The following is a 16,158-nucleotide window of genomic DNA, read 5'->3' as shown; positions in this document are numbered from 1 at the left end:
TTTTTCTTAAATAGGATAGAACTTATAGTAGCAAAGTCCTGGCTATAGAAATGTAATTGGTTTATATATATACACTGTTACATTTTATTTGGAAATACTGATTTTTGTTTTATAAATCTTTGGTAAAGAGTAAAAAAGGAGAGACCATTTTGAAGTAGAACCATTTAATGGCAAGAGAAGCCTATGTTGGTATGGTAAACTTTCATTATCTGTAATTGTAGGAAACTACTTCATCCATGCTATTTGTGAATCAGTGAATTGCTAAATTCTATTTATTTAAATATTATTGAGCAGCACCTACTAACTGTACCAGGTGCACTCATAACTGGTTTCCAGTAGTAGTTGCCTTTTTAAAAAGGAGCAGAATAGACAACTATGTATTTTCGCTAAATTTTTTATCCTTTGAGAACTTCAAATAGAAGAGGTTCCTTATTAACTTAAAACTCTTTTAAGTTGCTGTTTGATCTTCAAATATCTGATTTCTTTTTCAGTACACCAAATGAAAAACTGTTGGGTCGTTTGGTAAAGGAAAAGGTAAGGACTCTTGTACATGCTGGATTTCTTTTTATAAATTTGAAACATACCCTGGAACTAGAGAACAGTTGCAAGGGGGGCTAATCTTCCTAGAATGGTAATATTCCAGAATAAATAAAAACCAAGGGGGATAATATATTTTTTTTAATTCTTAGGAAAATAAAAAGTACTCAGACAGGCTTTGCCCAAATGGCATGATTAGCTCAGTATTTGATTTTTGTATAAGTTGTACTGAGGTACCTCTAAAGTGATGTCTAGGTCTGATTGTCAGATTAGTTAGGACCTCAAGATGATTTTAAATTATTTAGAAATGGTGTTCCCTGACTACCTTTGCTAATTCATGGGACTACAGGGTGAATGAATTTCCTTTATGCCTCTTACATGAAAGCTACTTTCCTATCTCATTTTCTAAAATTCCAAAGAAGAGAAAAACTAAACTTAGTGTGATCTTTAAAGGAATTAAGAAAATTGTGTAATTGAATAAAAACAGTCCTTGAGCTCCTCCTGCTGGTTGCACTCAAAACTGTTCAACTGACTGGGGAACTAGCCTGTTTGTGAAACTGCATAGTACTGAGTTTATACCTTTAAAATGATGTTTCAGTAGGGCCATTTCTAATTTGTCAGCTCTGTTGACATTCTCTCTATGCTCCAGTTTTAGGAAAAATGTTTAACATCAAAACAGTTGAAACATGACTGGTTTCTTTTTAACTAAATGTAGGTCACATATTCTTTCTAACAAAAGTATCATAATTTCATGTTAATGTTATTTATTTCAATTGTAGTTTTCATCTAAGAAAACTACCAAATTAGTATCTAAAATATTAGATATCTAAGTGAAAATTTAAATTACTGGGGGGAATAATCAAGGTTTTTTTTAAGATGAATATAGTAAAAGACGTCAGTTTTTCCCAAAATAATTTATAGATTTAATGTAGTTTTTGTAAAACCCAATGAGATTTGGGATAATTTAACAAAAATACTTATAAAATGCATCTGAAAAACTAAATGAGCTAGAATTGCAATGCAAAAAAATGAAAATCAAAGAAGTTTATCACAGCATAATTTTCAATGGAGGAGAAATTGTAAAGATATTACATGTCCAAAAAAAGAAAACGAAAAATGCATATTTGAACTATGATCGAATAGTCAACAACTCCTAAAAATTAAGTATATTGGAAGAATTTATAACATGGCAAAATACTGTAGGATACAGGTGTTACTTGAAAGAAGCAGAATAGTTACTGTATATAGAGTGTAATTACAGTAATTTTGAAGAACAAAACATGTATAAAAAAAGACAGTTAATTGAAATGGTAGCCTTCTTTTTACTTTCATTAAACTTCTTAAAAATCTGTTTTAATCATATTTATTCTTTTTATAGTATGATACAGATTTTTATATTCTTGATAAATATCCATTGGCTGTAAGACCTTTCTATACCATGCCTGACCCAAGAAATCCTGTAAGTAATTTGATTTTAAATAACCTGTTTGGGGGAAGAGGGAAAACTTTATTGTCACTGTGTCAAGTTGTACAATGGGAATAATGGTTTTCATTAGTAACTTGCAGTTTTGATGGACACGTTTTTATACGTATTGCTACTAGTTTCCGTCAGTCAGGTCAAAATGATACTGTGAAATTTGAATATTCTAGAAAATTAGTCCCCAGAACCTGTATTAAAAATAATTTTCATGTGTTTCTTTTTTTAATTTATTATTATTATTTTTGTGGGGGGCTGTGTTGGGTCTTCTTTGCTGTGTGCGGGCTTTTCTCTAGTTGCAGCGAGCAGGGGTTACTCTTTGTGGCACCGCGTGGGCTTCTCATTGTGGTGGCTTCTCTTGTTGCGGAACACGGGCTCTAGGCGCGTGGGCTTCAGTAGTTGTGGCGCAGGTGCTCAGTAGTTGTGGCACACAGGCTTAGTTGCTCCGCGGCATGTGGGATATTCCCGGACCAGGGCTCGAACCTGTGTCCCCTGCATTGGCAGGCGGATTCTTAACCACTGCACCACCAGGGAAGTTCCTCATGTCATTTTTAAAGATGTATGAGGAAGTAACACTATATAAACAACAGATACTATTAATAGATTGGAAGACTTTACCAAATCATTTTATTATTGACCTTGAACTAAGAATTCACATTCTATCCTGGTAGTTAATCTAAATAATGTCTTGTGGCTTTTCATTGTTTTTCCTCTGCACTGGTTCCCCAACTTTAGTGGGCATCAGAATCACTTGGAGGGCTTTGAAACCACAGATTGGTGGGCCCCATCACCAGACTTTCTGATTAGTTGGTCTGGGGTGGGGCTTGATAATTGGTATTTCTGATAAGGTAATACTGAAGCTACCAGTCCAGGAATCACACTTTGAGAACCATTGGTTTATTGAAAGACAAGGAAAGAAGTTAAAACCGGATAAGGAATAGTTTGAGCTATGGTAAATTGATGTTCAATTTACTTTCCTTAAAATAATGGCGTTTTAAAAGTTAAAAAGACTAACACCTGTTGATAATTTGAAGTTCCAAAAGTGATCTCAAAATCATATCACACTTAAAAAATTTCAGATGATAAAGTGAAATAAGAATCAGCACTACTTCTTAAAAGAAGATATGTTCTGATTTGTTGTTGGAAGGTGTGGGAGAAGGGGAACATAAAATCTGATAGAGGCAAGGAAGAACTTATTATTCAACCCTCACTAGTTTAATCCTGTTTTAGAGAAACAAATCATGTTTATTGGAGCAGATTCCATCATTAATTGTAGGAAAAAATGGACTTGCTCTTCATGCAACAAAGGGTGTTTTTCCACATATGTGTGATAGGGTGATAGCCACTTGAGTGGTATTTTTTTGTTTGTTTTTCCTGCAGAAACTGTCCAACTCTTATGATATGTTCATGAGAGGAGAAGAAATACTGTCAGGAGCTCAAAGAATACATGATCCTCAGCTGCTAACAGAGAGAGCCTTACATCATGGAATTGGTAAACAACTTAAATATATTGAGGAGGGCCATGTATATTCTGAAAACAATAAATTTTAAAACCCTTTAAAGAATTTTCAGAAACAGTCATTTGTTTTAATCTTCATTGTACAGTAATTGCTTTTGCAATTTTTTTAAGCTAAATAAGATGATAAATTATGTGGGGTTTTTTTTATGTTTGTTTTGTAGATTTGGAGAAAATTAAAGCATACATTGATTCCTTCCGCTTTGGAGCCCCTCCTCATGCTGGTGGAGGCATTGGTAATATTTCTTTGTATTATGACAATATTTCCAACCCAGATTTCATTTGTCAAAGTGTTCATTCAGTTCTAACGAAATTTCTTCAGCATTAGACTCCAAAAAGTAAATTCTGTATATTGTTATTGCTTACAAATAAGTTCACAAGTGCTAAGTGTAATACAAATTTGAATTATAAGAATTTTTTAAGTGAGTTACGACTAAATGAAAATTTGATTTTGAGTATCCTCTTTTCTTTCTGTACCCATGAGTTCATTCAGGTTAGCCCAGATTAAAGCTCTCCCTCAGGTTAGTTCAGATTGCTGCTAAATGTTTTTGTTGAAATGTAACATTTCATTGGCTTGTAGAACCACTTCTAGAGTATATGTAAGATGCTGCTCTGTGATTGAAAATGAGTAAATATTTAACTTACTCAACTTTTGGACGTCCGTATCAAAAACTCTTTAAGTTTTCTATTGTTTGTTTTGGGGTTTTTGGTAAACAGGTAATATACTTACAAAAATTTCAAATTCAAAGCATATAGAAGAGTGTACATTCACCTCCCTACAGAAAACTATTGTTTCTAGTTTCCTCTTTGCCTTTGCAAAGATAATCTTTAATATGCAAAGCTACATGCACTTTTTAAAATACATTTTTTATACAAATTATACTATACTATATAAACCATTCAATACCTTGCATTTTTCACTTACTATATTTTGTAAGTTGTTCCTTATCAATACTTCAGCTTTTTCATTCATTTTTAATCACTACATAGAATCCATTGAAAGGGCGCATGGTAATCTTGTTAACCAGCTTCCTGTTGATAGAAATGTAGGGTATTACCAGCCTTTTGTTATTACAAACAATGCTACATTGAATATATACATAGTTTAAATTTCAATGGGAAATTTATGGCTATTTTCTCTTAGAATATTGAATGATGTGCATTTTGCATGATATTTTACAGACTTTTGTAACTGACTATGTAAATTTTCATCGTGCTTGTGAAGAAAGACACTTGAATGGTTATCAAAATACTACCTATTTTTGTTAATTAATATTTGAGTGGAAGATGGGATATGGTGATTTATTTTGATTAGTGTTAGGTTACTATAATACAAGGTTCAAATTTACGTCTGCAGATGTTTTTGAGTAAGGAATAGAAATATAAGTATTAATTCTTTTATTTATATTACTTTTAGATGTTAAATGTATTAAACTTAAAAGTTGTTGATATATAAAAGTATTCTTTGACCTTGCCTTCTTTGTGGGATGTATTAGCCTGCTACAAGTCAGTGAACTAGATACATCATATTGCACACAAAAAGTTTCATTTGTTAGTTTTGCTGTGTTTCCTAGGTGATACTTGTTCTTAATTCTTGTCAGTAATATAGTATTTAAGTCACATGTCAAAATCAGACTCTTCTACATTCAATACATTTAGTACAATAATGTATTATAGAGTCTTTTATGCTAGGAACCATTATGTTTCAAGTGTATTGAATTATAATAAATTTCTGGTAACTTCTGTTAAATCAAATTTCCGTGAACAAGTTTATGACTTTCATCTTACACTGATGGCCTGGACTACATAATTAAAATCTGGTCTCATTTGAAAACATAGTATTAGGCTTATAAAATATTTTTTGTTTGTTTAGATCATAAATTTTGGATATTTACATAGATTTTTGTAGTTCACATTTCACAGAATCCATACAGCTTAAGAATATCTCATTTAGTCCTTCCCACATACAGCATCATCTGTTTCTGAATCAGACCCAAAATATTCCATTTTAAACTCAAAATAATAGAAGTCATTTTTCTTCCTAACAAGGAAAAGCATTTTGTTGATCAGTGATATTATTTTGGTAGTTTTCAATAGGTAAAACCTTGGGAGATTTTCAGAAAATGAATTAATGATTATTTTGTTTTCTCCAGGGTTGGAACGAGTGACTATGCTGTTTTTGGGCTTGCACAATGTTCGTCAGACCTCAATGTTTCCCCGTGACCCCAAACGACTTACTCCTTAAGGAAACTGTTGCTTTCTATTCTTTCCAGTACCTGCTATTAATCAGGCTGTACCTTAGGTACTTAAAATATGCAATAAAATAAATGTCTTATCCAAAGTGCCACAATTACTTTTGGACTAATTCAGTATAGGTTACTTTAAAAGAGAAGATTTTTATAACTTTGGACATGCTTCAGTAGGAAATGGTTGAACATTTTAATGAAAAATTCATATTGTTATGTTAAATGTTCATATATTGCATTACTACAATAAATGTTAACAGCAATTTTAAACAGTTAATATTGTGTAAATTTTCTTTTCTATATTGCAGTGGCTACAATATTAATGTCTTACATTTTCAATATTTGGTCTTATTTTTTTAAATTCTGATGTTGAGGTAAGAATTTTAGGGGAGTATCTGAGATTTTAATGAATGTATAATTGGCATATCATGGAAAATTAGGCAGAAAATATCAATTCTTAAAAATTGTGCTCAGAAATGTAAAGCAGGTGAGAATACTGGTTAGAAAATATACAATATAATACATTGTTAAATAATCTAAACCTGAATTTCAATAAAATTTTAAAGCTAATTATAGTTGTTTCTGTGTAACTTCATGGCAATGTGATTTTATAACTGGTTCTTGGCATTTATAATTTGGGAGAAGAAAAAAATAGACATCCCGTTTATGTAAATGATTAAAAGCAAATGAAAACTGATATATGCATAACATGTATTAATCAAGAGGTAAATTCAGATGGGTGTAAGGATACAGTTCTTAAAGCTGAAAGCTTCGGTTGCTTTAATAGTTTATTTCACATAGATTAAAAAATACTGCAGAGGGGCTTCCCTGCTGGCGCAGTGGTTGATAGTCCGCCTGCCAATGCAGGGGACACAGGTTCATGTCCCGGTCCGGGAAGATCCCACATGCTGCGGAGTGGCTAGGCCCATGAGCCATGGCCGCTAAGCCTGCGTGTCCGGAGCCTGTGCTCTGCAACGGGAGAGGCTACAACAGTGAGAGGCCCGCATACCACACAAAAAAAATTTTTTTTTTTAAATATTGCAGAATTTTCTGGTTTTGTTTTTAACTGGTACTGGCATTTCGTGAATGTCACTAAAATGCACTCTCCCACTTCCGTCCCAAAATGAAATTTCTGTTTAAGAATTACAGTTAGAAACACTTTTCCTCCAAAGTTTTAAATATGTTGATGCTGATGTTAATTTTATGGTGAACCACACATAATGGTGAGGAACAAAATAATGTAATGCAGATATTTCCTATAGGAAAAGGAAAAATAATACAGAAAAGAGAGGGTCAGAAAGGTAGAACATTACCCTTGGATCATAAATATCTGCCCATTATTTTTTTTATTTTTTAAATTTATTTATTTATTTATGGCTGTGTTGGGTCTTCGTTTCTGTGCGAGGGCTTTCTCTAGTTGCGGCAAGCGGGGGCCACTCTTCATCGCAGTGCGCAGGCCTCTCACTATCGCGGCCTTTCTTGTTGCGGAGCACAGCCTCCAGACGCGCAGGCTCAGTAATTGTGGCTCACGGGCCTAGTTGCTCTGCGGCATGTGGGATCTTCCCAGACCAGGGCTCGAACCCGTGTCCCCTGCATTGGCAGGCAGACTGTCAACCACTGTGCCACCAGGGCAGCCCTGCCCGTTATTTTTTAAAGTTAATTTATTTCACCATCTAGATTATGAGCTCTTTGAGAGTAGAGACTCAATTTTTATATCTTTCTTTCATAACCTACCAAAGTATCTTGAGTTTGGTAGGCACCCCAGAAGTGTTAAATACATTTAAGCTACACCAAGAATAAAATGAACTATACCTATTTTTTTCTGTATTGCATAATCCCCAAGCCCCAAAATAGTATAATAATGGCGCAGTGGTTGAGAGTCCGCCTGCCGATGCAGGGGATGTGGGTTCGTGCCCCAGTCCGGGAAGATCCCACATGCCGCGGAGCGGCTGGGCCCGTGAGCCGTGGCTGCTGGGCCTGCGCGTCCGGGGCCCGTGCTCCGCAACAGGAGAGGCCACAGCAGTGAGAGGCCTGCGTACCGCAAAAAAAAAAAGAATGAGTCTTGAGTTTGTCAAATACTTTTTCTGTATTTGCTGCAATTTTTTTCCTTTAGTTTTGAATATGACAGATAGTAATACAAATTCCTGATATTTTTCTGGAATAAATACTACTTGATTATGATGTCTTATTTTGTGTATGTACTACTGAATTAGACTTGCTAATATGTACAACAAAATTCATTCCTCTTAAGTGTGTAGTTTGATGTATTTTGGTAATTTTATATAGTCAGGTAACCTCCACCTTAATCAAACTACAGAACATTTCCATTGCCCTAGAAAGCTCCACAGTGCATCTTTATAGTTGCCACCTCTGGCAACAAAGATCTTTTCTAGAGTTTCATATAAATGGAACAATATATAATCTTTTGTGTTTGACTTCTTTCTTTAAGCATGATGTTTTTGAGATTCATCCATGTTGTTGCATATATTAATAGTGTACTTCTTTTTATTGATCAGTAGTATTCCATAGGATGGATATGCCATAATTTGCTTATCTGTTTACCAGTTGATATACATATAAGTAGCATCCAGATTCTAATCTGTAGTGAATAATGGTGGTATGAACATTTGCTTGCAAGTCTGTGCAGGCCTGTTTTCACTTCTATTAAGTAGATACCTAGGAGTGAAATTTCTGCGAACTATAAGAAGGTATATTTAGCTTTATAAGATACTGCCATACATTTTCCAAAGTAGCTGTAGCATCTTACATTTCTGCCAGTAGTGAATGAGAGTTTAAGCTGCTCCACATCATCACCAACACTTAGAAATGTCAGACTTTTTTTTTTTTTTTTGGCTGCATTGGGTCTTCACTGCTGTGAGTGGGCTCTCTCTAGTTGTGGCGAGCAGGGGCTACTCTTTGTTGTGGTGTACTGGCTTCTCATTGTGGTGGCTTTTCTTGTTGTGCAGCACGGGCTCTAGGCACGCAGGCTTCAGTAGTTGCAGCACGTGGGTGCTAGATTGCGCGAGCTTCAGTAGCGCCGTGCAGGCTCAGTAGTTGTGGCTCGCAGGCTCAGTAGTTGTGGCACACGGGCTTAGTTGCTTCGTGGCATGTGGGATCTTCCTGGACCAGGGATCAAACCCATGTCCCTGCATTGGCAGGTGGATTCTTAACCGCTGCGCCATGAGGGAAGTCCCAGAAATGTCAGTCTTTTTACTTAAGCTATTTTAGTGGTTGTATAGTAGTATCTCATTGTGGCTTTAATTTTCATTTCCCTTGTGATTAATGATGTTGAGCATCTTTTCATGTCCTTATTGGCCATTTGTATATCTTCTTTGGTGAACTGTCTTCATATCTTTTGCTCATTTCTTTTATTGGGTTGATTGTCTTCTACTTGATAAGGGCTCTTTATATATTCTGAATATAAGTGCTTTGTCAAATATGTTTGGCAACTAGCTTCTCCCAGTCTGAAGCTTGCCTTTTCTTTTTTTCCTTAGTTTCCTTTCAAAGAGCAGAAGTTTTTGATTTTATAGCTGTGCTCCTGTGGTCTATTTAAGAAATCTCTAACCCAATGTCACGTGTATTTTTTGTTATGTTTTCTTCTATAATTTTAGTAATTTGAGCTCTAACGTTTACATCTGTTTTCCATTTCGAGTTAATTTTTGTCTACGGTATTTGTAAGAGTTAAGGTTCTTACCCCCCCACCCCTTCATGTAGATATTCAGTTGATCCAGACCATTTGTTGAAAAGACTATCCTTTCCCTGTTGAATTAACTTGGCACCTTTGTGGAAAAGAGTTAACCATATAAATATGGGTCTATTTCTAAACTCTGTTCTATTCCATTGATCTGTGGGTCTGTGCTTGCACCAAAACCACAGTGTCTTGATTTTTGCAGTTTTAAATAAATCTTGAAATCAGAGAGTTTAAGTCCACCAGCCTTGTTTCTTTTTCAGGATTATTTTAACTATTCTAAGTCCTGTGCCTTTCCATTTATATTTCTATATCATCAATTTCTTCAGAGAAGCCTGCTGAGGTTTTGATTTGGATGGCACTGACTGTATAGATCAGTTTGGGGAAAATTGCCATCTTAACAGTATTGAGTCTTCCAATCCATGAATATAAAACATTCCAATTTTTTTCAGGTCTTCTTTAATTTCCTTTTGTAATATTTTTTTTTAGTTTTCAGTGTACTAGTTCTGTGTACTAGTTCATCATACCTCTTTGTAAATCTAACCATGTGCTTTTGGAAAGAATGTGTATTCTGTCCTTGTTGAGTGTAGTGATAGAGTGTTTATAAAAAGTATTACTGGGTTTTTTTGTCTAGTTCTTTCAATTGCTGAAATCAGACATGATTTTGGAATTGTCTTATTTCTCCCTGTAACTCTGTAAATGTTTGATTCATGTATTTTGAAGCTTTGTTATTAGGAATATACACTTATATGATTGTTATGTCTTCCTGATTAATTGGCCGTTTTATCTAATGAAATGCCACTTTATAACTCCAGTAATGCTCTCTCGTGAAATCTGTGTTATCTGATAGTAATATAGCCATTCCCATCATCCTGTGGTTATTGTTTACATGGTACATCTTTTTCCATAATTTACCTTCAGCCCACCTCTGTCTTTATATTTAATGAGTTTCTTATAGACAGCATATAGTTGGATCTTGTTTATCCACTCTAACAATCTACATTTTAATTGGAGAGTTTATCTCAAAAGGTTTAATGTAGTTATTTATATGGTTAGATTTGTATCTACCATTTTTTGTTTCCTCCTTTCCTCTTGTTTTTTTTTATCTATTTTTCCTTTCCTGTCTTTTTTTAAATGACTATTTCAATAGTTTTTAGAATTTCACTTTAGTTTTCCTGTTGGCATTTTAAGTAAGCTTATTTCTATTTTTTTTTAGTGACTGCTCTAATAATTATAATATACATTCTTAACATTTACAGTCCACTTAATAGTTGCTAATTTTATATTTAAAGATTTTATATCTATGTTTATATCTGTGTTCTTTTTCATGTTGTTCTCTTTCAATTTGGATATCTATGGCATATCAGTCTCTGATTTTTGAAATAGTTTGTTTAAGAGAGAGTTGTTTTTGTTTTGTTTTGTTTTTTGGCCAGGCCACACGGCTTGCAGGATCTTAGTTCTCCCAACCAGGAATCGAACCCAGGCCCCCTGCATTGGAAGCACAGAGCCCTAACCACTTGACTGCCAGGGAATTCCCAAGACAGAGTTTTATATTTAATGGAATAATGTTCATAGTATTCTCATGGTTTTTAAAAAAATTAATCTTATCTTTTTGTGCCTTTTCTCTCTAACTTTTTAAAATTATTGTCTTATTAGACATTTATCGTTAAAATCTCTTCAGGTGACATTTTAAACTTTTGATTCTATTAATCCTCTCTTTTTTGTATTTTAGTTCATTAATTTCTGCTCTTGTATCATTTTTCTGCTTTCTTTAATTTTTTTTTTTTACACCATTAAATCCTCTTGTTGCCTACAAACAGTTTGCTGTCAGTACCGTATAGTTGTTTTTCCTTTGTAGATAATCTGGCCTCTTTCCTTGGTAGCATCTAACCTGCCTCTTTATCTTTGATATTCTATTAATTCCTTATGATCTGTTTGACAGTTATTCATCTTATTCAGTATTCAGTGTGCCTTTTGTCTAGGACCCTTATCTGTTTTCAATTACAGAAAATTCTCAACAAGTCTCTCTTCAAATACTGCTTCTTCACCCCTTTTCCATTTTTTTTTTTTTTTTGAAACTCTAAATAGCTAAATTTGGGCCTCTAACCATTCTATTGTCTCATATTTTTCATCTTTGTCTCTATTCTGTGTATGGATGAATTCCTTGGTCCTGTCTTCTGATGTATTTAATTATTCTTCAAATATGCCTTGTCTAAAATTAACCTCATTTGTTGTATTTTTTTATTTCAATGACTATATTTTTTACGTCTAAAGTTTCTAATTAGTTTTTATCTCATTTATGTCTATTTTTGTTCATACATTCTTTGGTGACAGTTATGCCATCATTTGTGTCTTTCAGTTTTTTATTACATTGTACTACAAAATATTTTTGCCTGTATCTAATTTTGTTTTTGTCTCTTCTTGACACGTGTTTACATAGAAGGGGTTATCACATGTAAACTCATTGGACCATCTTGAGGAAGGTGACTATAATATGAAAGAAGAAAATAATGCTTAAACAATGAGTAGATGCTATCTCCTAGCACAGTAGTTTTTGTACTAAGTTGTTACCAGTTGACATTTGCGGTGGCTGAGTGTAGCAGGCTCCACAGGAAGTTCTGTCTAGCTGTTGCATGGAGCACAAAGCATTCTGCTAGAGTAGAGTCAAATTTGTAATGAGGCTTTTGTCATAGACCCATCTCTTGTATTACATGACTTCCTGCATTTCAGATTTCTTTTTCTCTTTAACTTATAGTAACAGTACTTTCTGAAGTCAAACTTTGTTAACTCAAGCTGAAACATGTTTAAGACTTTTAAAAAATATTTTTCCTTTAAGTGACTGTTATATACAGTACATTACTGTATAGATGGATCAGATAGGAATATATTTTTCAGCACAGAAGCTCCTGTAAGCTCTGGAAGGTTTGGGGTTTTTTGTTTGTTTTCATTTTTTACCAGCTTTACTGAGATATAATTGACATATCTGGAAGTATTTAGACCATTACAGTTGTCTTGCCCATGGGTCAGCCTTCTTTTTTAATTAAAATTTTAATTTTTAACTTTTTAATTAATAATTGACTTATAATACTAGATTTAGGTGAACAATGTACTGGCTTTATATTTTTATACATTACAAAATGATCACCAAGATAAGTCTAGTTACCGTCTGTCACTATAAAAAGTTATTATAATATTATTGACTATATCCCGATGCTGTACATTTCATCCCCATGACTTACTTTACAACTGGAAGTTTGTACCTCTTAATCTCCCTCACCTGTTTCACTCATCTCCCCACCCTCTTCCCTCTGGCAACCACCAGTTTGTTCTATCTATGAGTCTGTTTCTGTTTTGTTTGTTCACTTGTTTTGCTTTTTAGATTCCACATATAAGTGAAATCATATGGTATTTGTCTTTCTCTCCACTTATTTCACTTAGCATAATATCTTCTAGGTACTCATCACGAAGGGCAAGATTTTATTCCTTTTTCTGGCTGAGTAGTATTCCATTTTGTATATATACCAAATATATATACTGGAGGATAAAGAGGTTATATATATATATAAAATGGATAAAGAGGATATATATATATCCTCTTTATCCATTCATCTATTGATGGATGCAGGTTGCTTCCATATCTTATTATAAATAATGCTGCAGTGAACAAGGAGGTGCATATATCTCTTCAAATTGGTGTTTTTATTTTCTTTGGAAAAATAGCAGTAAAATTGTTGGATCATGTGGTAGTTCTATTTTTAATTTTTTGAGGAACCGCCATACTTTCCATAGTGGCTATATTAGTTTACATTCCTATCAACAGTACACAAGGGTTCCCTTTCCTCCACATCCTCACCAACACTTGTTATTTGTTGTCTTTTTAATAGTAGTCATCTGACAGGTATGAGGTGATATCTCATTTTGGTTTTGATTTGTATTTCCCTGCTGATTAGCGATGTTGAGCATCTTTCCATGTGTCTGTTGGCCATCTGTATATCTTTCTTAGAAAAATGTCTATTCAGATCCTCTGCCCATTTTTTAATTGGGTTTCTTTTTTTGATATTGAATTGTATGAGTTCTTGGTATATTTTAGATATTAACCCCTTATCAGATAAATTGTTTGCAAATATCTTCTCCCATTCAGTAGATGGCATTTCCATTTTGTTAATAGTTTCCTATTCTGTGCAATACTTTTTAGTTTGATGTAGTCCCATCTGTTTATTTTTCTTTCCCTTGCCTGAGGAGACATATCAAAATAATATTGCTAAGGTCAATGTAAAAGAGCAGACTGCCTATGTTTTCTTCTAGGAGTTATGGATTCAGGTCTTGCATTTAAGTCTTTAATCCATTTTGAGTTTATTTTTGCATATGGTGTGAGAAAGTAATCCAGTTTGATTCTTCTGGATGTAGCTGTCTAGTTTTCCAACCACCATTTATTGAAGAGGCTGTCTTTTCCCCATTGTATGTTCTGGCCTCCTTTGTTATAAATTAATTGACCATGTAAGTGTGGATTTATTTCTGAATTCTCTGTTCATTCCATTGATCTATGTATCTGTTTTCATGCCAGTGCCATACTGTTTTGATAATGTTGCTTTGTAGTATAGTTTGAAATCAGGATGCATGATAACTCCACCTCTTAAGATTCTTTTGGCTATTCAGGTCTTTTGTGTTTCCATACACATTTTAGAATTATTTGTTCTAGTTCTGTGAAAAATGCCATTGGTCTTTTGCTAGGGATTGCATTGATTCTGTGGATTTCCTTGAGAAGTATGGTCATTTTAACAATATTAATTATTCCAATCCATGAGCACAGTATATTTTTCCGTTTGTGTAATCTTCAGTTTCTGTCATCAGTTTCTTATAGTGTTCTGAGTACAGGTCTTTTACCTCCTTGGTTAGATTTATTCCTGGGTATTCTATTCTTTTTTTATGCAATTATAGGTAGAATTGTTTTCTTAATTTCTCTTTCTGATAGTTAATTGTTAGCGTGTAAAAATACAACAGATATCGGTATATTAATTTTGTATTCCGCAGCTTTACTGAATTCAATTCTAATAGTTTTTTTGGTGGTGTCTTTAGGATTTTCTATATATAATATTGTGTCATCTGCACACAGTGACAGTTTTACTTCTGTCCTTCTAATTTGAATTCCTTTTATTTCTTTTTCTTATCTGATTGCTATGGCTAGGGCTTCCAGTACTATGTTGAATAAAATTGGTGAAAATGGGCAACCTTGGCTTGTTCCTGATCTTAGAGGAAATGCTTTTTTCACCATTGAATATAATGTTGGCTGTAAGTCTGTCATATATAGCATTATGTTGAGGTATATTCCCTCTACCCACTTCATTAAGTGTTTTTATCATAAATGGATGTTGGATTTTGTCAAAAGCTTTTTTTTTGCTGTTGTAGTCCTGTTTTACTGTGTTGTTGTTTCATTCATATTTTTTATTTTTTCTACTAAATCTTTAAAATGTCTCTAATTTTATTTTTTTATTCTTAGTTATTGTTCTGCACGCCCCGCCCCCCCCCACTTTTCTTTCCACACCACATGGCTTGCAGGATATTCACTCCCAGGCCAGGAGTCGGGCCTGGGCTCCTACAGTGGGAGCGCCAAGTCCAAGCCACTGGACTCAGAGAACTTCAGGCCCCAGGGAATATTAATAGGAGTGAGTTCTCCCAGAGGTCCTCTTCTCAGCACCAAGACCTGGCTCCACCCAACTGCCTGCTAATTCCAGTGCTGGACATCTCAGGCCAAACAACCAGCAAGACAGGAGCCCAGCCCCACCCATCAAAAAAAAATGAGACAACAAAAAAATATGTTACAGATGACAGAGCAAGGTAAAAACCTACAAGACCAAATAAATGAAGAGGAAATAGGCAACCTACCTGAAAAAGAATTCAGAGTAATGAGAGTAAAGATGATCCAACATCTCAGAAATAGAATGGAGGCATGGATCAAGAAAATACAAGAAATGTTTAGCAAGGACCTAGAAGAACTAAAGAACAAACAAATAGTGATGACCAACACAATATCTGAAATGAAAAATACACTAGAAGGAATCAATAGCAGAATAACTGAGACAAGAAAGAATAAGTGAGCTGGAAGATAGAATGGTAGAAATAACTGCCAAGGAGCAGAATAAAGAAAAAAAGAAACAGTCTCAGAGACTTCTGGGACAACATTAAACACACCAACACTCGAATGATAGGATCCCAGAAGAAAAAGAGAAAGAGAAAGGGTCTGAGAAAATATTTGAAGAGATTATAGTCAAAACTTCCCTAACATGGGAAAGGAAATAGCCATCCAAGTCCAGGAAGCACAGAGTCCCATACAGGATAAACCTAAGAAGGAACACGCCAAGACATATTAATCAAAGTAACAAAAATTAAATTCAAAGAAAAAATATTAAAAGCAGCAAGGGAAAAGCAAAAAAACAACATACAAGGGAATCCACATGAGATTATCAGCTGATTTTTCAGCAGAAACTGCAGGCCAGAAGGGAGTGGAAGGATATATTTAAAGTGTTGAAAGGGAAAAACCTATAACCAAGATTAATCTACCCAGCAAGGAGGATCTCATTCACATTCGAGGGAGAAATCAAAAGCTTTACTGACAAGCAAAAGTTAAGAGAATTCAGCACCACCAAACCAGCTTTACAATAAATGCTAAGGAATTTCTCTAGGTGGGAAACGCAAG

General features: G+C 34.3%; 1 protein-coding gene across 1 annotated transcript in view; it reads left to right on the top strand.

The window, feature by feature from the left end:
* The window catches only part of DARS1 (aspartyl-tRNA synthetase 1), a 67,159-nt gene extending 60,813 nt beyond the window's left edge, over nt 1-6,346 (top strand). The window contains exons 12-16 of the mRNA XM_065880116.1: nt 492-534; nt 1,916-1,996; nt 3,395-3,506; nt 3,695-3,766; nt 5,684-6,346. Coding sequence (XP_065736188.1) covers nt 492-534; nt 1,916-1,996; nt 3,395-3,506; nt 3,695-3,766; nt 5,684-5,775 — 400 coding nt within the window. The 3' untranslated portion in view covers nt 5,776-6,346. The remainder of the gene's footprint in view (nt 1-491; nt 535-1,915; nt 1,997-3,394; nt 3,507-3,694; nt 3,767-5,683) is intronic.
* Nucleotides 6,347-16,158: the final 9,812 nt, after the last annotated feature.

The sequence above is a fragment of the Phocoena phocoena genome, chromosome 7, assembly GCF_963924675.1.
Source record: "Phocoena phocoena chromosome 7, mPhoPho1.1, whole genome shotgun sequence".
Lineage (NCBI taxonomy): Eukaryota > Metazoa > Chordata > Mammalia > Artiodactyla > Phocoenidae > Phocoena > Phocoena phocoena.
The sequence above is the reverse complement of the archived record's forward strand: the minus strand, read 5'-3'. Positions and strand labels throughout refer to the sequence as shown.